This window comes from Corvus hawaiiensis, chromosome 5 (assembly GCF_020740725.1).
Source record: "Corvus hawaiiensis isolate bCorHaw1 chromosome 5, bCorHaw1.pri.cur, whole genome shotgun sequence".
Taxonomy (NCBI): Eukaryota; Metazoa; Chordata; class Aves; order Passeriformes; family Corvidae; genus Corvus; species Corvus hawaiiensis.
This window is the reverse complement of record NC_063217.1, coordinates 57,255,438-57,274,639: the sequence shown is the minus strand read 5'-3', so window position 1 is coordinate 57,274,639 and position 19,202 is coordinate 57,255,438. Positions and strand designations below refer to the sequence as shown.

The 19,202-nt window shown below is 42.3% G+C and overlaps 1 protein-coding gene across 26 annotated transcripts in view; it reads left to right on the top strand.

Moving 5' to 3' along the window:
• The window catches only part of ADGRL3 (adhesion G protein-coupled receptor L3), a 489,712-nt gene that overhangs the window by 168,794 nt on the left and 301,716 nt on the right, over positions 1-19,202 (top strand). For all 26 annotated transcript variants that reach the window (XM_048303590.1, XM_048303593.1, XM_048303575.1 and 23 more), the window contains one exon: positions 7,514-7,756. In XM_048303590.1, coding sequence (XP_048159547.1) covers positions 7,702-7,756 — 55 coding nt within the window. In that variant the 5' untranslated portion in view covers positions 7,514-7,701. The remainder of the gene's footprint in view (positions 1-7,513; positions 7,757-19,202) is intronic.

The window sequence follows — 19,202 nt, the reverse complement described above, 5'->3', positions numbered from 1 at the left end:
TCAAGTGGTACCTTTCCCCTGTTTTATTACTGCATATAGTCATATTTGCAAGTAGTGACTGAAGCTGGAGTGAGTCAAAGGCTGAGGAAACCCAGCACTGTCAAAAGTCCTGCTTCCTACAAGAAGTGCAGTCATGATCCTGGTGTTTCTGGTGCATGTGTTGCTATCTGTTGGGTCCCATGAACCAAGCCATCAAAGGGGGCAGGCTTTGTGCTTCAGCTCAGTAGTGCTCGGTTCTGTGTAGCTAAAGATGTCTTCAGCTGTGCTCTTTAGCCTTCAGAGCCAAAGAACTGTGGGGCCAACTGGGCTGTGAAAGGAGAGTGCCCCAGGGTGGACACAAGGCAGCCCTTTCCTCCCTTTCTGAACTACAGAGCTCACAAAAAGTGGTCCACTATCATCTTTGTAAGTAAAAAACTTCTCTGGCATAACACTACTTTTGGGGAGCAAACAGCTGCTCCTGGCTGAAGCATGGAGGGAAGGAGGCCACTAATAGGAGCTCTGGGCTGCCTCCTGATGAATTCAGGCAAAGGAGAAATGGCTCCTGCCTGCATTCCCCTACACACCCCAGCAAGAAATCCCATCCTTGTAGTGAAGGTAAATGTCACTAAACTCTATATAGATCTGCAGCTGCTGCTCCATCTGGGGCAGTGTAAGTTAAAGAGGTCCTTACCTGCCAGGAAGAGGAAAGGAAAAAAATTACAGCTGATATGAAGGAGACAGAGCAGGGAGAGAGAGAGATAGGGAGGATAAAAGAATATTGAAAAATATTTTAAAGGCTGCATCCAGAAGCATTTAGGGGTATTCCTCCTCTGGTCCCAATATCACACTTCACTTCCCCAGTTTGAACTCTCATGGAATTTTCTGTCACTTCCTTTGGCTGATTTTCTCCTTGGAGGCTGTCACTTCCTCACATTAAAGTAAGACCTGGTGCAGGATCTGTGCCATCACAATTACAGCCCTGGTAAGGCACTTGGAGAAACAGGGCCAGTATGTGTGGGAGAGGTGATATGCCTCAAAATATAAGATGAGTTTGTGGTAGCAAAGGGAGATTAAAATTATGCTGACCCTGGTGATAAGCTTGTCTGCATTTTCAGTGCACGCACCACACATGTTTTATTTGTCACAGAATTGCTGAAGGCTCTGTGGAATGCAAATAAGCATTGTGAGAGTATTGTCAAATCCAGACTTTCAACATCCTGAATCATTCACAGGAAACGAAAAAAAAAAAAATCTGAGATTTGCTTACAAGTCATGTGAATTTCAAATCAAATATGTTGAATTCTGTTTATTTACCATCAGTTTTACTGAGCCTCTGAGCTGTGTTTGGGTCCTGTTTTTCTTTGCAAGGAGAAATTTACTTGAAAAGAAAGCTGAAATTTTTATTATTGCAAGGAGCTGCCACATATTGAGTTTTGCATTGAAATCATAACTGTTGGCAGTAGTGTGAAGAGAGCTTGCCTATGCATTATTTTCCCTCTATAAAGATGTGCTATAAACTGAAACATTTGAGAAAGACGGGTGCATTATGTAGGTATAATAAATTTTTGAGAAATATCTTAACACCTCCCTGAAATTTTCTGGAGCATTGTTGTAATAATTGCTGTATACAATGATGACATAGGACTGTTTCAAGTGGTCAGAAGTCTATGGTGCTGTGCAGCTTGTCTGAAGAGCTGCACAGCTTTTCCCAAGACTTACAGGGTTTTTTTTTTTGCCCTGATGGGTTTGGAGTGGAGGGACTGAGATGCTTCTTGCCAGCTGTGAGCTGCTTTAGCAGGTGGTGCTTAACCAGCAAGAGTACCAAGTTTTTTGTAATCCGTTTTCAGAAAGCCCGCTGATCTCAGGGGGTAATGCAATACAAACATTTGCATATTTTACCACATCCTCGCATGATACTCTGCACCTTTTGAAATTTTGCATGTGTTATCATATATTTGCACACACGCAGGGACCTTGTGAATGGTGTACTTTCCTCTTAAATCTGTAATGAAGTATATTGCCAAGGATAACCAGCAGGCACTTAAAGAAAGTCTGGAACGTTCAGTAGCTGTGATTTTCAGATGTACAATTTAGTACATTCTTTCTAAGCTTCTGGACCATATTTCCAAGGCTCTTAACTTTTCTCTGTCTGTTCCTTCTCCCCATCCTTCCATGTGTAGTCACAAGATGTGTGAATGGCTTCACTATTAGTATAATTATCATTTTCTGCTGAAATTGCTTTGATTCTGGATTGAATGGGAAAACCAACAAGCAGCTGATAGCTCAAGTTCCCCTTTTGACCTCTGGAGCAGCGCAAAAGCCTCTATTTCACCTACACAGGAAAAAAAAAAAAAAGCCACTATATTCAGCCAGTCTGTATTCGGGTGTGCTTTTATCAAAGGCTTGATTAATCTAAAATGAATTAACTCAGTTAACACTTGAGAGTTATTTTGCAGCAAATCCCGCAGAACATCGAAAGAGCTCTTTGTCACTTTGAATTATAGCCTAAACAGGTGATTGATGAGCTTGGTTTGAGCTGAGAGTGGCTCCTTGCTGCCCCGGCCACTCCCCTCAGGGAAGTGTAAGTAGCACTGCAATGATACCGAAGAATCCAGGATAAACACAAACTTGTTAGACCTTGCTATCATTGTAGCTTGTTTTTAAGGTTTTTAAAATTACTTTCCAGAGTGCTACATCAGGTATAAGGGAGGAAATAACAGGCAGAATGGTTTTGGGTTTTCAAACAATATGGACGAAATGAATATTAATGTACAGGAATGGCAACTCAGTGTAATAGAGGTGCAAATTCACATTTTAAATCTTTCTTGGAAGAAGTGACTTAGAAATACCATGTCATTTTGCACATATTGGGTGAGAGGGTTGAAGTGTTTCCCTCAGAGTTTACAGCCCCAGCAGAGGTGTGAGAGCAGCAGCAGTGTCTGCAGTACAGAAAGAGGACGTAGGTGTGAGCAGTTTGAACCACAGGCTGGCAAGTCCTGGCACCCTAAGAAGGCTCACTGGCTCTTTCACAGTGCTTCCTCACATCTGGTAAACTTGAAGTGAAGAGCTGAAAGCCATGGACAACTCATGATTTTGAGAACCAAAAGTGTTTATTTCTGAACTCAGTGAGAACTCTGATTTCAGAAGTATTTGTGGTATAGGATGAACATTCCCCTGGGCTGAATGCAGACAGAGATAAAAGTTTACAGATAATTCAGTGTCTCAGAAATATGTTCCTGACTTCTTAAAAAACACATAGAAAGACCTATCCATTAATGAGCATGTCCCTGTAGGAGGAACTTCAGTGAGTGGCTCTGAGTGAAAGTGCATGTGGAAATGCCAGGAGTGCAGCCTGCTCCTGCCCTGCTCCCCCTGTGTTATACAGTTGCTAAAGTCTGTGTGACCTTTTACATGGCAGGTTGTGTTGCTGCCATCACAAAGTGACCAGGGAGCCACATCCTGAAAACGTGACAGGGAAGGGGATTTGAAATAGGATAAATGTGGAAAGAGGTTGGAGGAGCAAAACCTTTCCTTTTAGTAATGTTGCCCAAAAAAAAAAAAAAAAAAAAAAGATGTGTTTTGCAAACAACTTATGGCCAAATGTATTGCAGCAATTCTTTTGTTTAGCCATTCATAATGGGAGTGGAAATACAGCTCATTCTCTTAGTTAAAGAAATTTTCTAACAATAAATTGCAGTTAATTTAATTTTGCAGAGATTGCATGTCTTATTTTTTCTTTCTGGGGTTAATTCTCTTCCCTATCTTAGCAAAATTCAGAATATGTTGCCTGAAATAAATTATCTCAAGTAGCAGATGCTTAGAATGGGGAATTACACCCATGGTTCCAGCTTGGACCATCAGCTTCAAGGAGTTTAATTACTTCCCAGCTTTTCCCCTTGTAAATAGTGACTTTAATCAATATTTGTTTGAAACATCACACTTATTTTCTACTTAGTAGGTGACTTTTGCCAAAGGAGGAGAGTAAGTGTCGGAATCTTTTCTATTAAGAAATATAAAGCAGTCCTTGTATCCTTGATTTGTTTAAGCTAGTTCTGCTATGCACATTTTCAGAGGTGGGGAGAAAATTGCTGCAAGTAAAACTGGATATGAAAACCCCAGCATTTCTATCTGGCTTTTGCTAATGCGCCTCTCTGTAAGACACTCTGGCCTCTCCCCTGGCTGTACCCCAAGTGCCCAGAAAACTCTGGATACCCGAAGCAGCTTTTGCTGTGTGAGGAGGGTAGTGTAGAGCTTTGTGCAGGTGCAATTGCTTGTGTTTGGAAGGAGGCAGTAATTAAATGGAGTTCTGACAGGTTTGGCTTGCACTGCTCTGAGTTCTGCTTTGAATTCAGCCTATCTGTTTGCTCACCACGTGAACTGGTTTCCTTTTCTCTTTCACCCTCCCTGTAGACTGTCGACAGATGAGCGCAGAAAATGCTCCATGTGCTGCTTGACATCAACTGCTGAAGAACAGACTTGGGTAGATGTTGAGTTTGTCAGTGTATCTATAATGCTCTTTTATGAGCAACGCCTTGATGAATACTTCACTGCTCATCTCTTCACTATGAGGCCTTAGTTTCCTTTATTTAGCTTTCTCCTATTCTGTCAGTAGCACTTTTAGCTGGATTTTTGGGAACTGCCAGCATGCAGTTCTGGTTTGGGTGATGCAGCAGATCAGACTGTGAAGGTGTTGGGGCAGCCCTTTGGGCATAAAGGTCAGTGAGCAGAAGAACTTTCTCTTAAATCAATGCAGGCTGCATCATCTTTGTGGTTAAAGTTCAAACCCCTTAAGTCAAGCCCTTAAATTTTTCACTGTGATAGTGTATCCCTGTCTTGCATCAATAAATGTGTACCACTCCTCACCGAACAGTTCACAGATAGTGAACTGTTTTCTCTAGTTTCCCCTCTTTGGCTGTGCTTTACCTGGAGGTAATCCAAAGATGAAGTGAATTTTGTTTTGTAGGCCTCTTTCTGTGTCTTACAATGCTGCTTGTGGGTGTTGAGTGACCATTAAGAAAAATGGTTGTTGTGCTCATTTCCTATGTAGCTGTTTCCCTGCAGATACCCAGTTCACAAACACACAGTGATTATTTGATTACGTGAAATACAAACCCACCCAGAATTTTGCAGCATTCCAATGTATTTGGTTAATCTAGTGGTGCCCTGTGTTGTTAAACACAGCTGGCATGTCTCCAGACACATTGTGTATTTGGTAGTATTTGTGTGTGAGCTTAAGCTGAAGGGGTTGAAGGCTTTGCAGAAGCAAGTTTGAGGACAAGGTGGTGCCAGCCAGGGTGTGCAGACACCACCTGACAGGCCATGGCTCTGGCGTGTTCTCCTCTGGCAGGAAGGATGGTGGGACAGAAAGTATTTGGTCAGATTTACAACTGGAGTAAATGATTCATAGTGATGAGCTAGTCCTGTTGTCTCTTTTGCACAGGAGCTTTGTGACTCAATAATGTACTTTCCAGGAGGATAAGATGTTTACCTGTGGCTCTGGTAGTTCCAAGACATTAGTTCCCAAAAATTAGTGTTTGGACTTTGCAGAGGGCATGTGAATCCTTTGCTCATTCATCCTCAGCCCATGAGATAATAGAAAAAAATTCCTAGAATCCTCTCATGAAGGAATGTATAGACAGATTAAAAAAAATTAAAGGGCCCTATGTAAGTATTTTGCTGACAATTATCCCTTCTCTGGGATAGGGAGCCTAATTAATTTGTGGCTTCTTCAGTTTACACCCAAAACCCTTTTACTGCACCATAATGTTATCTCTTTCTAACAGACTTAGATTATTCAGAACTGATGCAGTTTAAACAAATAAAAATTGAAAACAAACCTGTGCTCCTCCACTGCCTGACTGAGCTTTTGCTTCAGGGAAGTGTACCTGTGCTCGGATAGCTTTCACCCATCTCTGTACGCCTTTTGAAATTTTGTAGCGCAAAAAGCTTCTCACTTTAAAACTTTACAGAGGGTGCTATAGAACATGCCATGCATAAATAATAGCAGTGCTGTAGTTTGATGTGTACTGGTAGCCTACTAAAATATAAATGAAAAACTTGATCACTGTTTAGAATGTACAATTTAAAATATTCACGAGGCCCTTCTCTGTTTGAAAAACTGACTTTTAGTATTATCAATGACCATTTTGATTAGTCCCAGCTCAAGCAAAGTTTTAATTTCAAGGATGTCCATAAAGAAGCCACTTGACTGCAGATTGACCTTGGATTTTTTAGAAACCCCACTTACAAGAGAGGAAAAAAAACTATGGAAACTAAATGCTACATTTGAGTGAACAAATTGCAGGGACAGACTGGGGAGGAGAGTCAAGTGAGAGAATAAAATCTTGGCAGTGCAAGATATATTTATTAAAAAAAAATGCAGCTTCTTTATAGACTTTGGTTCTGAACAATGTGGGGTTTTATTTAGTTGATCAGTAAAGATAGGCAGCAAAACAAAGGCCACTTTGTCATGCCAGACTTTCAGAAATATACCCACATCACAATGGCATGCAGCACAGTTTTTTCATACAGCTTTTTGGCTCAGACTCGGTTTTGGGTAAGAACAAAAGTTGGCAAAAACAGCTTCTGTGCTCAGAGAAGAATAACTTCTGTTGATCAGAGATTTTTGGAGAGATTTTTAATTAGACCAGTACTGTGAAGACTGCAGAGTCTAAGGAGTTCAAAACAGATATGTAAAGTACTTTTCAATTCCTCATATTTCCTCATCATTTTAGAGTCAGTGGGGAGCTAAGTTTCAAACTGCTGCCGTGGTTTAACTCTGTATAGTTGTTTTTTTCCTGCCAAGTTTGAGTCACTGTGGCCATCTAGCCCCTTCTGGAGAGATTAAAATGATGGAAAGCTGGAATATGTTCTCCAGTTAAACGAGCGAATGTTTCTAGTCAAGCACGGATTCAGATTGCCCCGCTCTTTGCTGTAAGCGCGTGGGATGGACAAGACCATTATTTTTAATTCCACAATAAATAACTGCAGAGCTCGACTAGCAGTGAGTCGCTGGCAGTGACTAGAAAGTGGCTGGTTGTAGGATAAGGGTGACTTTGGGCTCTACTTGGATTCAAAGCCTGGTCCAGATTCAGTGATTAAAAGCCATACAGGTCGCCTCAAACAAAGAGAGGCTTTTTGGCATATCATCAGTGGAAATACTCTCAAACTATGTTACTAATCCCACTGCCTGGCCTGGTATCTTGCCGTTAGTATCCACAGCGGAGGCATGACAGAAATGCAAAAGGGAGGGAAAGGTCTTAGCTTTTTTGTTCAAAACTGCTGTCTGGAGAGCAGTTTTGAGATTGGAAGCAGAGCACTGGTTATCCACCAACTGGTAACTGGTTCTCTGCACAGGCCTATGTTTTATTTGTTATTTTATGTAGGAGTGTGCATGAATCTGAAGAGCCAGGGAGTGAGGAAGACACATTTGCCTTTACAGCTGCTGGCAGCAAAGAAACACATCAAGACTTGATTGAAAACACCTATCTTACTGTTTTACTAACTGCAGGTTTTTTTCCTTTCTCATTTCTAGGTCTCAGACTCTGGATACTGGCTGTGGGATATTTTTTATTACTATTTTTGATTGGGTTTTTTTCCCCTTTTTGGATGTGAATTGAAGGCCAACAACAGTTGAAGTGTTGGAAGCAAGTGCAGGAGGACGCTCACCTTTTTGTTTGAACCCTTGTTTGCTGGGATACTTTCAAGCTCTCCTTCACAGTCATGTGGTCATCACAGCTGCTGTTCTTCACAATGCTCTTAACACCGTTTGCCCATGGTGAGTGAGAGGTGGTGTAAATTTGCCTGTGGGAGGGGAAGAGAAGAGAAAATAGCAAGGATTTTGTCTATGTCTTTTCCTAATGGTGTAGGGTTTTTTTACAGGATGTTGATTTCTCTCCCTGCTTGCACCTCAGGTCTTTGAAATTCCCAGGTTACATTATGACTTAACTTCTGAAACAAAGAACTCTGGTGACACATAAAGGTTTCTTTTTCTGAGTTTAGCTGCTTCATTAGACAGACTTTTTCCTCCTTGTTCTTGGGGAAAAATGGATTTATTACCATTCAAATCAGAGTAGGGTAATGAGAAATAAAGGCAAATCATAAAAACACCCTCCCATCTGCCTCCCTCCTTCCTGAAGTGAGCTTGCTCCCAATGTCTTTACCTTCTTCCCTGCAGAAGTACATTGGCACAGGGAATGGGAGTTGTGTTCAGTGCATGACACCTTGTATCTACTGCTCCTTCCCCCTCCTCAGAGGGAGGGCCCCTCACATTCTTCCCCCGCTCCAGCCTGTGTTCCTCCTATGGGGTCACACATCCTGCCAGCCAGCAAACCTGCTCCAGTGTGGTGGGCTCCTCTCTCCACAGAGCCGTATCAAGGTCCAGTGTGGGCTCTGCATGGGGTTACAGCCTCCTCCACGGGCTGCAAGTGGATCCCTGTGAACCTCCACGGGCTGCAGAGGCACAGCTGCTTCACCTCCATGGGCTGCAGGGAAATCTCAGCTCTGGCATTTGGAGCACCTCCTGCCCCTCTTTCTTCACTGACTTTGTCTGCAGAGCTGTTCCTCTCACAAAGCAGCAGCTTTGTCCCTGTTCTTAGATATGTTATCCCAGAGGTGCTACCACAGTCACCAATGGACTCAGCCTTGGCCAGTGATGGGTCTGTCCTGGAGCCAGCTGGCATTGGCTCTGTCAGACACAGGGGAAGCTTCAAGCAGCTTCTCACAGAAGCCACCCCTGTAACCAGCCCCTTCCCTCCCCAGAACCTGGCAGTGCGAACCCAGTACAGAGCTGTAGCAGAAAAATTTGATCTCTTTTATTAGCCAGGACACTCTTTAAGTGAAATGTGACACATGTAATTCTTTGGGCCTGTTGGGTTCTTTTGATATGAGAAACCCAAGCTCTAGAAGTAAGCTGCCAGGTTTCACAAGTGCTGAAGGGTTCAGGCGCTCCTATCAGCAGTAATAGTTACCGAATGCACAGGGCAGAGCTTTGGAAAATCTGGCTACCTGGTTTTTCTGATGCTTAAATGGAAGGTGAGCTCTACCAAGGATCTCATTTTAATTACAGGCCAGTGGAAGCATGCTTGTAAATGACATGACTCCCTGTATGTAAGCTGTGGGCCCCTGCTTTTAAAATACTCATCAGGCTTTTTGAGCTTTAACCAACTGATTCTCTGTGTATGTGCTAAGACACTGGAGCAAAATTTTACAGGAAAAAGGTGATGAAAAAATAAAATAAATGTAATTGGCTGAATATAGAGCACAACTTGTCTTTTTATATAACACCTTTAGGGACAAAGGCTATCTGTACTATTGTTCTTCAAGAAAGACCCCTCCTCACTGACTTGAAAATTAGAATGAGTATTTAAACTGAGCTGACCAATTAGGATGTAATGAAAGAGCTATTCAGAAAGGTGCTCTCCAGCCCTCTCCAGGAAAGTTAAATGCTAAATGTTTTGTAAATCTTTATAATTATGTAGTATTAGTAGTATTAACAGTTAAAGCAACTAATGGTTTGAATATATCTCTGGCAGTTGTGTTTTAGATTCTCAGTGCCGTTGTAGCTGGAAAGTCCTGCCTGATAGTCCCAGTAAATGAAAATGTCACAATATTCCTAGGAGTTGTATTATGCCACAGATGAGTAAATGCCAGAGATGCAGGAACAGTGCCTGGAAATATTTCTATCCCTTACGCTGCTCTCCAGACCAAACGTACAGAGTGTTTGCTGTGGTGGTTGTGGCAGTCAGTGGTGGTTAATCTGACCATCACACATCTCACCAACACCTATATTATCTGATCAGTTGCCAGTGAAAGTGCAATAGCCATCTTTGAGCTGTGGAGGGGGAACACCTTTGGTTTGAGCCAAAGGACTTGGATTGGTTCTCTCTGTTCTGATCTCTGAGTGGCCAGGATGCAGCTTCCATCTCAGAACTTTGGCATGTTGTTTAAACACATGTCACAACCTCACTTTCCTTATAAAAATAGCCCAGTTAAGCCCTGCTTTTTAATTTTTTTAAATTTTATTTTCCCTTTTAGTAATCCCTTTTCACTGCACGCAGAGAGCATTCAAAATTTATGCTTAACAGGCCTCAAGCATTTGAGTTCCTCTTTCATGATCTGGAATGACTCCTGTCCTGTAGTGATTGCTGGAGATATGAACTACTTTTTCAGACTGACCTTGCTACATCTCGTTCCCTTTTTGAGTTCTCTGACACAGCCTCTTCATCCATAGTGGTAGCTGCATTATAGGCAGATTTCTTAGACCAGTGATCTCATAAATTGGAGAGGTGGTGGTGGTGTTTTGATGTTTCGGGGTTTTTTTGAGGGGGCTTGGTTTTTTTTGTTTTAGCTATTTCATCTCTTGGAGTAGATTATGTGTCTTGGGCTGTGATGACAGATGTGGAGTCAAAGGGTATATACTTCAGTGATCTGCAAGATGAAAAGTAATCTTCCAGAATACTGCCCTGGTACAATGTCATCTTGTTGATAAGCTGTAGAAATCATAAAAGGGGAAAAAGCCATGAGTCCTTGTATTTCCTCAGTGATGATGTTAATCTGCTGCATCCAAAATACACAGGCACAGCACTGTCTAGTTTTGTTCAGACTGCTTTGAATCATAGCTCACCAGAAAAATTAAGCCATGTGAAATACCTACAATAATAGCAGATTTGTGTAGTGGCTGCTTTCTTTACTGGTACCCTTGACTTGAATGGAAAATAGCTTACAAGTCAGGGCACAACCTGGAGCAGTGTAGAAGCCCCCCAAAAGCTATCCCCTCTCCTAAGCTACAGCAAAGCCTGTAAATCCATTTGTTGCCTAAAACTAAACCTGTTATACGAAGTCAGAGAATTACACAAGATAGACTGAAATAATACCAAGGAATAAAATAAAACCATCAGCAATAACAATGAAAGCAAAGCCTTTTTCATCCTTTGCAAGGGCTCTGCTAAGGGGACAGGACTTTTCCACCCCTGCTTTCTTTTTGCCCCTCTTTGGAAGCTTTTTCCAAAGCATCTGGTCTGGACCCCAGGAAAGTGCTCCTTGGTTTGTGTTCCCCCCCATATACACCTGAGCAAACTGATCCTCCTTCCCTGTAGCAGGTGGATTTCCAAGAGGCATTTTTCTGGAATGAGCAGCTGTTCTCTTCCTCAACCTTCCTCCCCTTGACCCCAAACGAAGCAGATTTCTCTTGACCCACAAATGAATGCTGTCAAAAGTTCACTTGAAATGAGATGGACATGACAGGCAGCAGCTCAGTTTGCAAGCCTGGAGAGATGTACACCTGCTCTGCCACATTGCTGTCGTGCTCGTGTGTGGCTCAGAGATTTACGACTTCCAGACTGCTGGACAAAAATATTAATAGAAATAAAGGGACTCAGAGCTGCGTGCTGTTAGGAGCAGGATAGGAAGGATACCACAGTGATGGCTGTAGGGTGCAATTTGGCACGTCTCTAAACAGGTAACGGCACTGGAAGAGAGCTGAGAGCCTTTTGTATGCAAAGATCTTTATCATCCCATCAGATTGGTTCATTGTTATTTATTTGAAAATTATTTTTTAAGGATTGTACTGAGTATCTAATTATATGATGGGCAACAACTAATGAGTTAATTGTAGTTACTCTGCTGCTTTTAAAAATCCAAAAAGGGACAACCACTTATTTTTCCGATGAACCAATAATCCAAATTGCCCAGTGTCTGTTGGAGATTGTAACAATGCAATAAAATCACCAGGCCTGGCTATCTACCTGTTTGTTCTGTTGCTACGCTCTTGCCTTGCACTTGTGAGATTGAGAGTGAGCTGTCAGCATCCTGGATCCTGCTTGGGCCAAGCTGTGGGATTTGGTTCCTCCTGGTCTTGCAGCTGCTTGGGGTTATTTTGTATATGTTTTAACCCTGTATGTATTAATGGGTTGCACACTGTTCCCTCCTGATGCTCCATGGGGTGGGTTAGTCATTCCTGTGATTTCTTAAATTTCTTGATATTTTCCTTGATATACAATGTGATGTTTTGGGTTAGAACCACACACTTGGCCAAAACCAAGCAAAACTGAAGTCAGAGCAAGTTTAACAACAAAGTAACCAAAACCTGCTGAAATTACAGGACAAATAATAGGTGTCCGTGTCATGGTTTAAGCCCAGCTAGCAACCAAGCTCCATGCAGATGCTTGCTTACTTCCCTCCAGCCTTGTATATGAAAATGATTCTGTATTTTATACAGAATCTAAAACACAGCACAGTACCAACTACTAAGAAAAAATGAACTCCATCCCAGCCAAACCCAGGACAATCTGACATTGCAGCTAGAACAAGCTAGGCAAAAGTTATCAGATCCCAGGGGAAGTTGTAAGTGCAGCAAAGCTTCTCAAATAACTTTGGAGATTTAAGCTAAAATAGGTTGTAGTTCAGACAAAGCCTGTCAAGTCCTGGAGCCTTGTATTGTTGTGAAGCTTAAGGCCTAATACTGACACTTGACAGCACCAAACTGGCAGGGCTACAGATGCTGCTGGCCCAGTTCTAAACTTCAAAAAAACTGGTTCCTCCAAGAAGTTATTTATGCAGTCTTGTGGCATAGCTGTAAAGTGACCTTCCTGCATTTAGGGACAGATGCCATCTTGTCTCTCCATATGAGAATTAGTTCAAGATGGGGCTGAACTAATTTATCATTCGCAGAGTAGAAAATGAAATTTGAAGTCCTTTCAAGTCATTGCAGCTGCAAGGAAGAGAGCCTCGTCTGCTGTCCTGTTCCTGCCCTCTGAGCTTCTGCTCCATCTTTGCAATGCTTCTGGGGGACAACCGTGGTGAGGGCTGCATCCTTGTGAAAAGATGGCACTCCAAGGTCAGGCTGATCTCTCTAGGCATTAGCAGGTCCAGATGCCGAGCCAGTTTCTGTGGGAACAGTGGAAATATTTATTACTGAACAGCACTGGTAGTTGCCTGGTGACAATGATTCTGTTAAAGCAAGCAGCATTATCTATCTTGGGGGAATATATGATGCTAGCAGGCTGGTCTTCGGTGACAGAGTGCTGTTTAATGTGAGCTGAACATTTGCCTTGCTACTATTTTAATACAGTGAAAATACTGTCACTGCTTAAAATACATACTATGTTTCTTTTATACTTGTACAAGTGCTATGTTAGCTAGTGAATGGTGGATAATTGCTTTTTACTACAATACTCTTTATATAGTCACAATGAAATACAAGATACATGTTTTATTAGTTGTGAAATAGCCAAGTTGACTTCCAGGCTTCTGCCTAACTTCAGTGTTTTAAAGATTAATCATCCTCGAAATATTTATAATGTTTGCTATTCTTGGCAATTTGTATTACCTGCAGCCGTGCCACCTTTTCCATAGTGGAACAAGTAATTGAGGAAGGCTTTTCCTGATAAAAGGGGGTGGCTGTTCTCTGTATATACTACAGTGCTTTCATTAGCAGCATTATACTAAAATTGAGAGTATTAAGTTCCCCATCTGATGACAGATCAATCTATAAGCTGATAGAGGGTGAAATTCAACCTTGCTAAGACTACCCACTGTTTAATTCTTGTTTAAGCCATTACGCAGTGCGAAGGTCTGTGTGCGGACCCACTTCTCTCACGTCTAAATTTCACACTAAATTAGGAAGGAGATATTAAGGGGATTATCTGATAATGTGGGTTTTTTTCTTCAGTTTTTGGCAAATGTGCCTGCTCATAGAATCTTCCTGCTGTAGGGAGGAAACAAGACCTTTTACCCCCAGGGATCTGTATCAGGACTAGGGCTATTTAATGTCTTCATCAGTGACACAGACAAAGGGAGCAAGTGCATCCTCAGCAAGTTTTTTATTGACACCAAGTGGTATAGCAGCCTCCTAGAACCTAAAGGGGAGCGACAAGGAAGCTGCAGAGAGACTTTGTACAACGGCCTGTAGTGAAGAGACAAGGGGTAATGGCTTTAAATTAGAAGAGGATAGGTTTAGATTAGATATTAGGAAGAAATTCTTCACTGTGAGGGGAGCGAGGCTCTGGCACAGGTTGCTCAGGGAAGCTGTGGATGCCCCATCCCTGGAGTGTTCAAGACCAGGTTGGGTGGGGCTCTGGGATAGTGGAAGGTGTCCCAGCCCCTGGCTGGGGGCTTGGAACTGGATGATCTTTAGTCCCTTCCCAACAAAATGTTTGATCTTTTTTCACATGTATGGTGTAGAGCAGCAGGGCATGTGAGTTTCTTTCTGAACTGCAGCAACAGGCAATGTGCTTGCTCTCACAGCAGCAGGAGGGGGTAAGCTGTGTTACCTTTCACTCCTGCAATATCTGATGCTTCTGTCATTTGTAACCATTTCATGACAAGACTGATTTCTGATCTCTAGTGACCAACTCTGTGCTCTGAATTTTTCAAGTGTTAGCCAAGCCATAATATGTGACAGCATGTGAATTACGGTGTAGTAATTTCCACCCAGCACATTCAGACACAAAGATGAAGGCCAAATGGCCTCTGTGCAGTCAAGTGTGAATTATTGTGCCATAATTTAATTCCTATTATATTTTACTGTGATTGTAAAAATGTTTTTATTAGTGAACTTCTTTACGAAAAGTCACTTTTTAAAAAACAGAACTGAAAAGTGCAGTGCTGAGCTTCTCACAAAGAGGTGTAAATAGCTTTGTGCAATGAGGAGTTTTGTTAAATCCTGAAAAAATGTATTTGTGTAGTTATTAACCTTAGGTAATGAGTACGTGGTGTGGTGTGGACATCTGCTATCTAAAAAGCTGACCTTACTCTAAGTATTCATTTTGTATCAGCTGCCAGGCAGTTGCTAAGTAGGATGATTAGGTTCTTTGTTTCTCACCTAGTCTTGATTTGATCTGGAAACCTTAGCTTGCAGCCGGTCCCTTGAGCCTTCCAATCTTCTCCCAGTACAGGCTATACAAGTGTAATGGCTGGTGCAGTTGGGTTTGGTCCCAGCAAGCACTGAGCAAATAGACAAGGTGGTTTGGTGGCAGCAGTTTGGGAGAGCATCACAGGGATCAAGCTGATGTGTTGGGGAAAAATAAGCCAACCTGAAAACGGCTTGGGTGGTACTGGAGGCACAGGTGGTACTGGTCCATGAATGCCTTAAAAGTCTTTCTCAATTTTCCTTTTCCTTTGTCTTTCTAGAAACCTTCAGCATTTTTTTTTTTAACTGAAGCTCATGCAGTTAAGGGTGCCTAAAGGTTACCAGGCTAAAACCTTCTTCCCAATGAATTGTTTCTAAAGAAATGAAGAGCAGTCATGTGCTTGAGATGACAGGATCTCTGGGGTATTGCTGGCCTTTCTCTTGGGATTCAGGAGAATATTGAGTTTATCCGACCATGCTGATCCAGGCCTGTCTCTTCTGCAGTAGTCCCTGGCTAGCAAGTACTGTTAGATAGCCCTATTCCTCACTAGTCCTTGTCATAGCTAAGCACAGAGTAAATAAGGGATCACTATTAAAAATGGGTACTTTCAAGGAAGTTACTCTCTGAATAAATTTTACTCGTGTTCTCATCAACTTACAGCTCATCAGGATATTGATAGGACCAAAGCTGTTTCACTTCTGATGGATATATGAGCATTAAGAATAGCATCCCAATGAAAAACCACAGTAATTTTCCATGCAAGTGATGCAATTACTGTGGTTTGGCATTAGATGTAAAATACTTAAGAAAACCAAACCAAAAAAACCAAACAAAACAAAAAAACAAGCAAAAAAGCTTGCCTGACTTTTCCAATTACACATGAGAATGATCTCTCTATACATCCTTTTGGAGTTAATAATCCTAAGCAATCAGGACTGAAAAATGTAGTGGGTCAAGGCTGACTAATATGGGTACAGGCATCCCTTAGCCAATACCCAGAGGTACCATGGAGCACCAGGAACATTTTTACATCTGAAGTTTTCTACACATGAGAAGACACCTTGTCCTGCGTCTTCCTGGACATGCAAGATACTCCAGAAGGACTGTTTTTTGGGGCAAGCTGAGGTCGCATGAGGCTGGTGCAGTAAAGAAGGAGCAGCAGAAATGAGCAGCTTCCCTTTCCTTATCCTTAGGAATAGGGGAGATAACTGCCCACCCATTCCCTATTTGTTTTTGCCTATTGCATAATTGCCTTAATTTGGCTAATTGCTGATTCCTGTCTACTTTGGTAATGCTATACTTCCAGATAAAGCTTTCTTGTGGTGAGGATGACCGGAAGCTGCCAGGGGTTGGAGAAATCCGGCTGTTCTGGGCTGAATAAAGGGATTTGGTGGGTGAGGCCGTGCATCTATTCCCCCAGTTAATGGAGAAGTGCAGGACCAAAGGACATCTTCACAGACAAAGCAGCTGTATAATGCTAGGGCAGACACCAGCTATTCCAGCAGAGCAGGTGGGAAGTCATGGCCAGGTTTTGTAAGTGCAAAAGCTTCCTATGCCAATCCTTCCCACGCAGCTGTAACACCTCTTCTCTGCATGTGAATATGCCCACAAATGTGTTGTCTTTTGTTTTCTTCTTCTAATAACTTCAGCTAAGCTTAAACCATTGGAGTTGGATAGAAAAAAAAGTTACTTCTGAGAGTTTTCTGGCCCTAGTTCTCTCATACATTTAAGCTGGGCGTGTTGAAGTACTCTAAGCTAAAATGAGAAAAGAATGACAGTGACGGAATGAATTATGGCCACCTTTGTTCTTGCACCTCCTCCTCAGTTGCTGCTAACCTGCTCCCACGAGATCTGGGCAGACCTGCTGTTTTCCTGTTAGGGAGAGCACCCTTTGCCCAGCAAAAACATCAAGAAAAAGCTCTTTGTTGCAAATGAAACTGATTCCCCAGAAGATATTGCTAACATCCATTTTATCAACTCCACTCATGTTAAATGAATCTTAGAGCCATCTGACGTTTATTACCCCATGGCATATTCACTGTTCTTCAGTTGTTTCCTTTATTGTTCATGATTTTTTTTTTTTGAATTGGATATGTTTGCTAATGTGGTTTTATTTGAATTTGGAAGACATTTCTTGCTGCTCAGTGAGCAACTGATCTGGGAAAGATGCTGTGGCATGGGAAAAAATTAAAAGCATGTCAGAGACTTCAGAAGATTTTCCTCACTTTGAATTTCCCCGATTGCATCAAACAGTTTTGTGCTGGGCAGCCTCCCTGGAATATCCCTCCCAGTGCCTGGCAGGATTGATGCCTGTTCTGTCATGGTTCTGCTCCAAGATGTGGGATGTGCAATGGGTTTTTAGCCAACACCACACAGATGCTGCAATCTGCCCATTGTAACAAGCGTGGGCCTGGGCTGGTGGGCTTTTAGTTACAGTGCAGTACTGAATGCATCCCATAAACTCAAGGAATTATAATCAGAGCAGCATCTACTTTTATGTATTCCCTTCTGCTTTGCTGTGTTGGGCTGCTTTCTGCAGTGCCTGATAGTGTTGGGTGCCTTGTTACCCATCCTGAGGTGTAAGTTTGTTTCCTGTAAGACTCATGGGAGCTAAAAATCCGTCTCAAGACAGCAGTCTGTGTGTTAGAATGGGCAGAAGGGGAGGTAAGGACTAAAAATCTGTAATTTAGTTATTGTCACTCCCTCCTGTACCATAATCTGTGGAAACTGAGATGCCTGATGGATTTTAGAATCTCAGTTGAATTGTCACCTGTTCTTAAATCTCCAGAATGTGGAGCCATAAACAAATATAGCATTTTAATACTGAGTTTTTGAGGTCGGATTCAAATCCCATGGCAAGTTGGTGATTCTGTGTAAATGCACTTTAAATCTGGTTTGCTCAGCCTAGAGGGGTTACTTTGGGGAAAGCTGGAATGTAACATGGAGGAGAAGGTACCCTGGGCTAGTCTCTCAAATCTTTCAGTGAGTTCACTAGATTGTGGGCTGCTCCCCTGCCCTGAGAGTTACAGCATTGTGCTCAGTCCTTATTCTCTCATTAGACTGATCCCCTTCAAGCTCTTCCAGGAACAATTAGAAGTCCATCAGTGCTGCTGATTTAAGTGAGAATTTGTTTTAATTTTTTTTTCCTCCTCTGCACCTCTTGTTGCTGAAGATCCGTCTCCAACTTTTAATTCACAGTGTCTTGTTTCTATTACTGAAATGCTGGAGGCTGCAGTAAGGGCTGATTTAGTATCAGGGGAGCAGATGACAAAGGAAACTGGCTTTGGTATGTCAGTCTCGTGTAGCACTTCTCTGTGCAGCAGGGCAGAGGGGGAGATGTGCCTGTTGGCTGATGAGCAAGGCAGTGCTGCTGGCTGTGCTACTTGTGGCAGGTTGGAGCAGAGCTGGGAGCTTAGCGCCTTTCCAGTCAAGGGTGTGGATGAGCCAAACCCATGTGGCAGTGTCTCTGCAGGCAGGGAAAACCACGGTGGTGCTCCACGAAGCCAGGGGCTGGTACTCACCCTGCCAGCTGCTGCTTGCAGTGTGTTTCTCCAGAGGCAGCCTCTCCCTCCCTCTAATGTGTCTGCTCCTGTGCTGGAGCAGGGCAGTGGGCACCAGGGCTGGCAGGTGTTCCTGGGAACAGCTATCCCCTTTATTCCTCTGCTCTGAAAGACAGACTAGTGGCCAAGTCCTATTTATCACCTCAAACAGTATTTTGTCAGCATTGCTGCTCAATTCTGTGTATATTTAATTGTTAGTATGTTTTCAAGGAAGAATGCCTATTTGTAAGAGTTGTAGGAAAACCCAGGTCACTTGATTTTATTTCTCAATGTGTGTTTATATGCATACAAGTGTGTATATATGCTTTAGATGTAATTTTCATACTGTATGTATAAAGAAACCCATAGAGAGCTGGTCTGTCTAAACTTGGAATCATGGAAGAAACCTTTGACATGCCTTCATGTCTTTGTCGTGACTTGAAATCCAACCTGTCATCACAATTCGTAATCTTATAGGCATGTGCAATTAGAAATCTTACTATTAGATTTTGCTCTGGGGGAATTCTGAGGACTAAAAAATCTAATAATGTTTAGTTGTTTTCCTTAATTTGATTGGGAAACAAAAAGGCCTCTTGGCCAAATGCCTAATGAATTCCTATCACCAGCAGACACCTTATTGTTTCTGAGCCCTGGTCACAAAAGTGCTTGAAAGTCCTGTGTTACAGTATCAGACAGCCATAAAAAATAATTTCAAAAAAACCCCAACTTGCTTACCTTTATAACAAAACTAAATTTTGAGAGCTCTTATTTGTAAGAAGCTGTTTTGGTGTGTCTTTAGCACTGCCACCTCTCCAGATGCAGAGCAGTTGTTGCG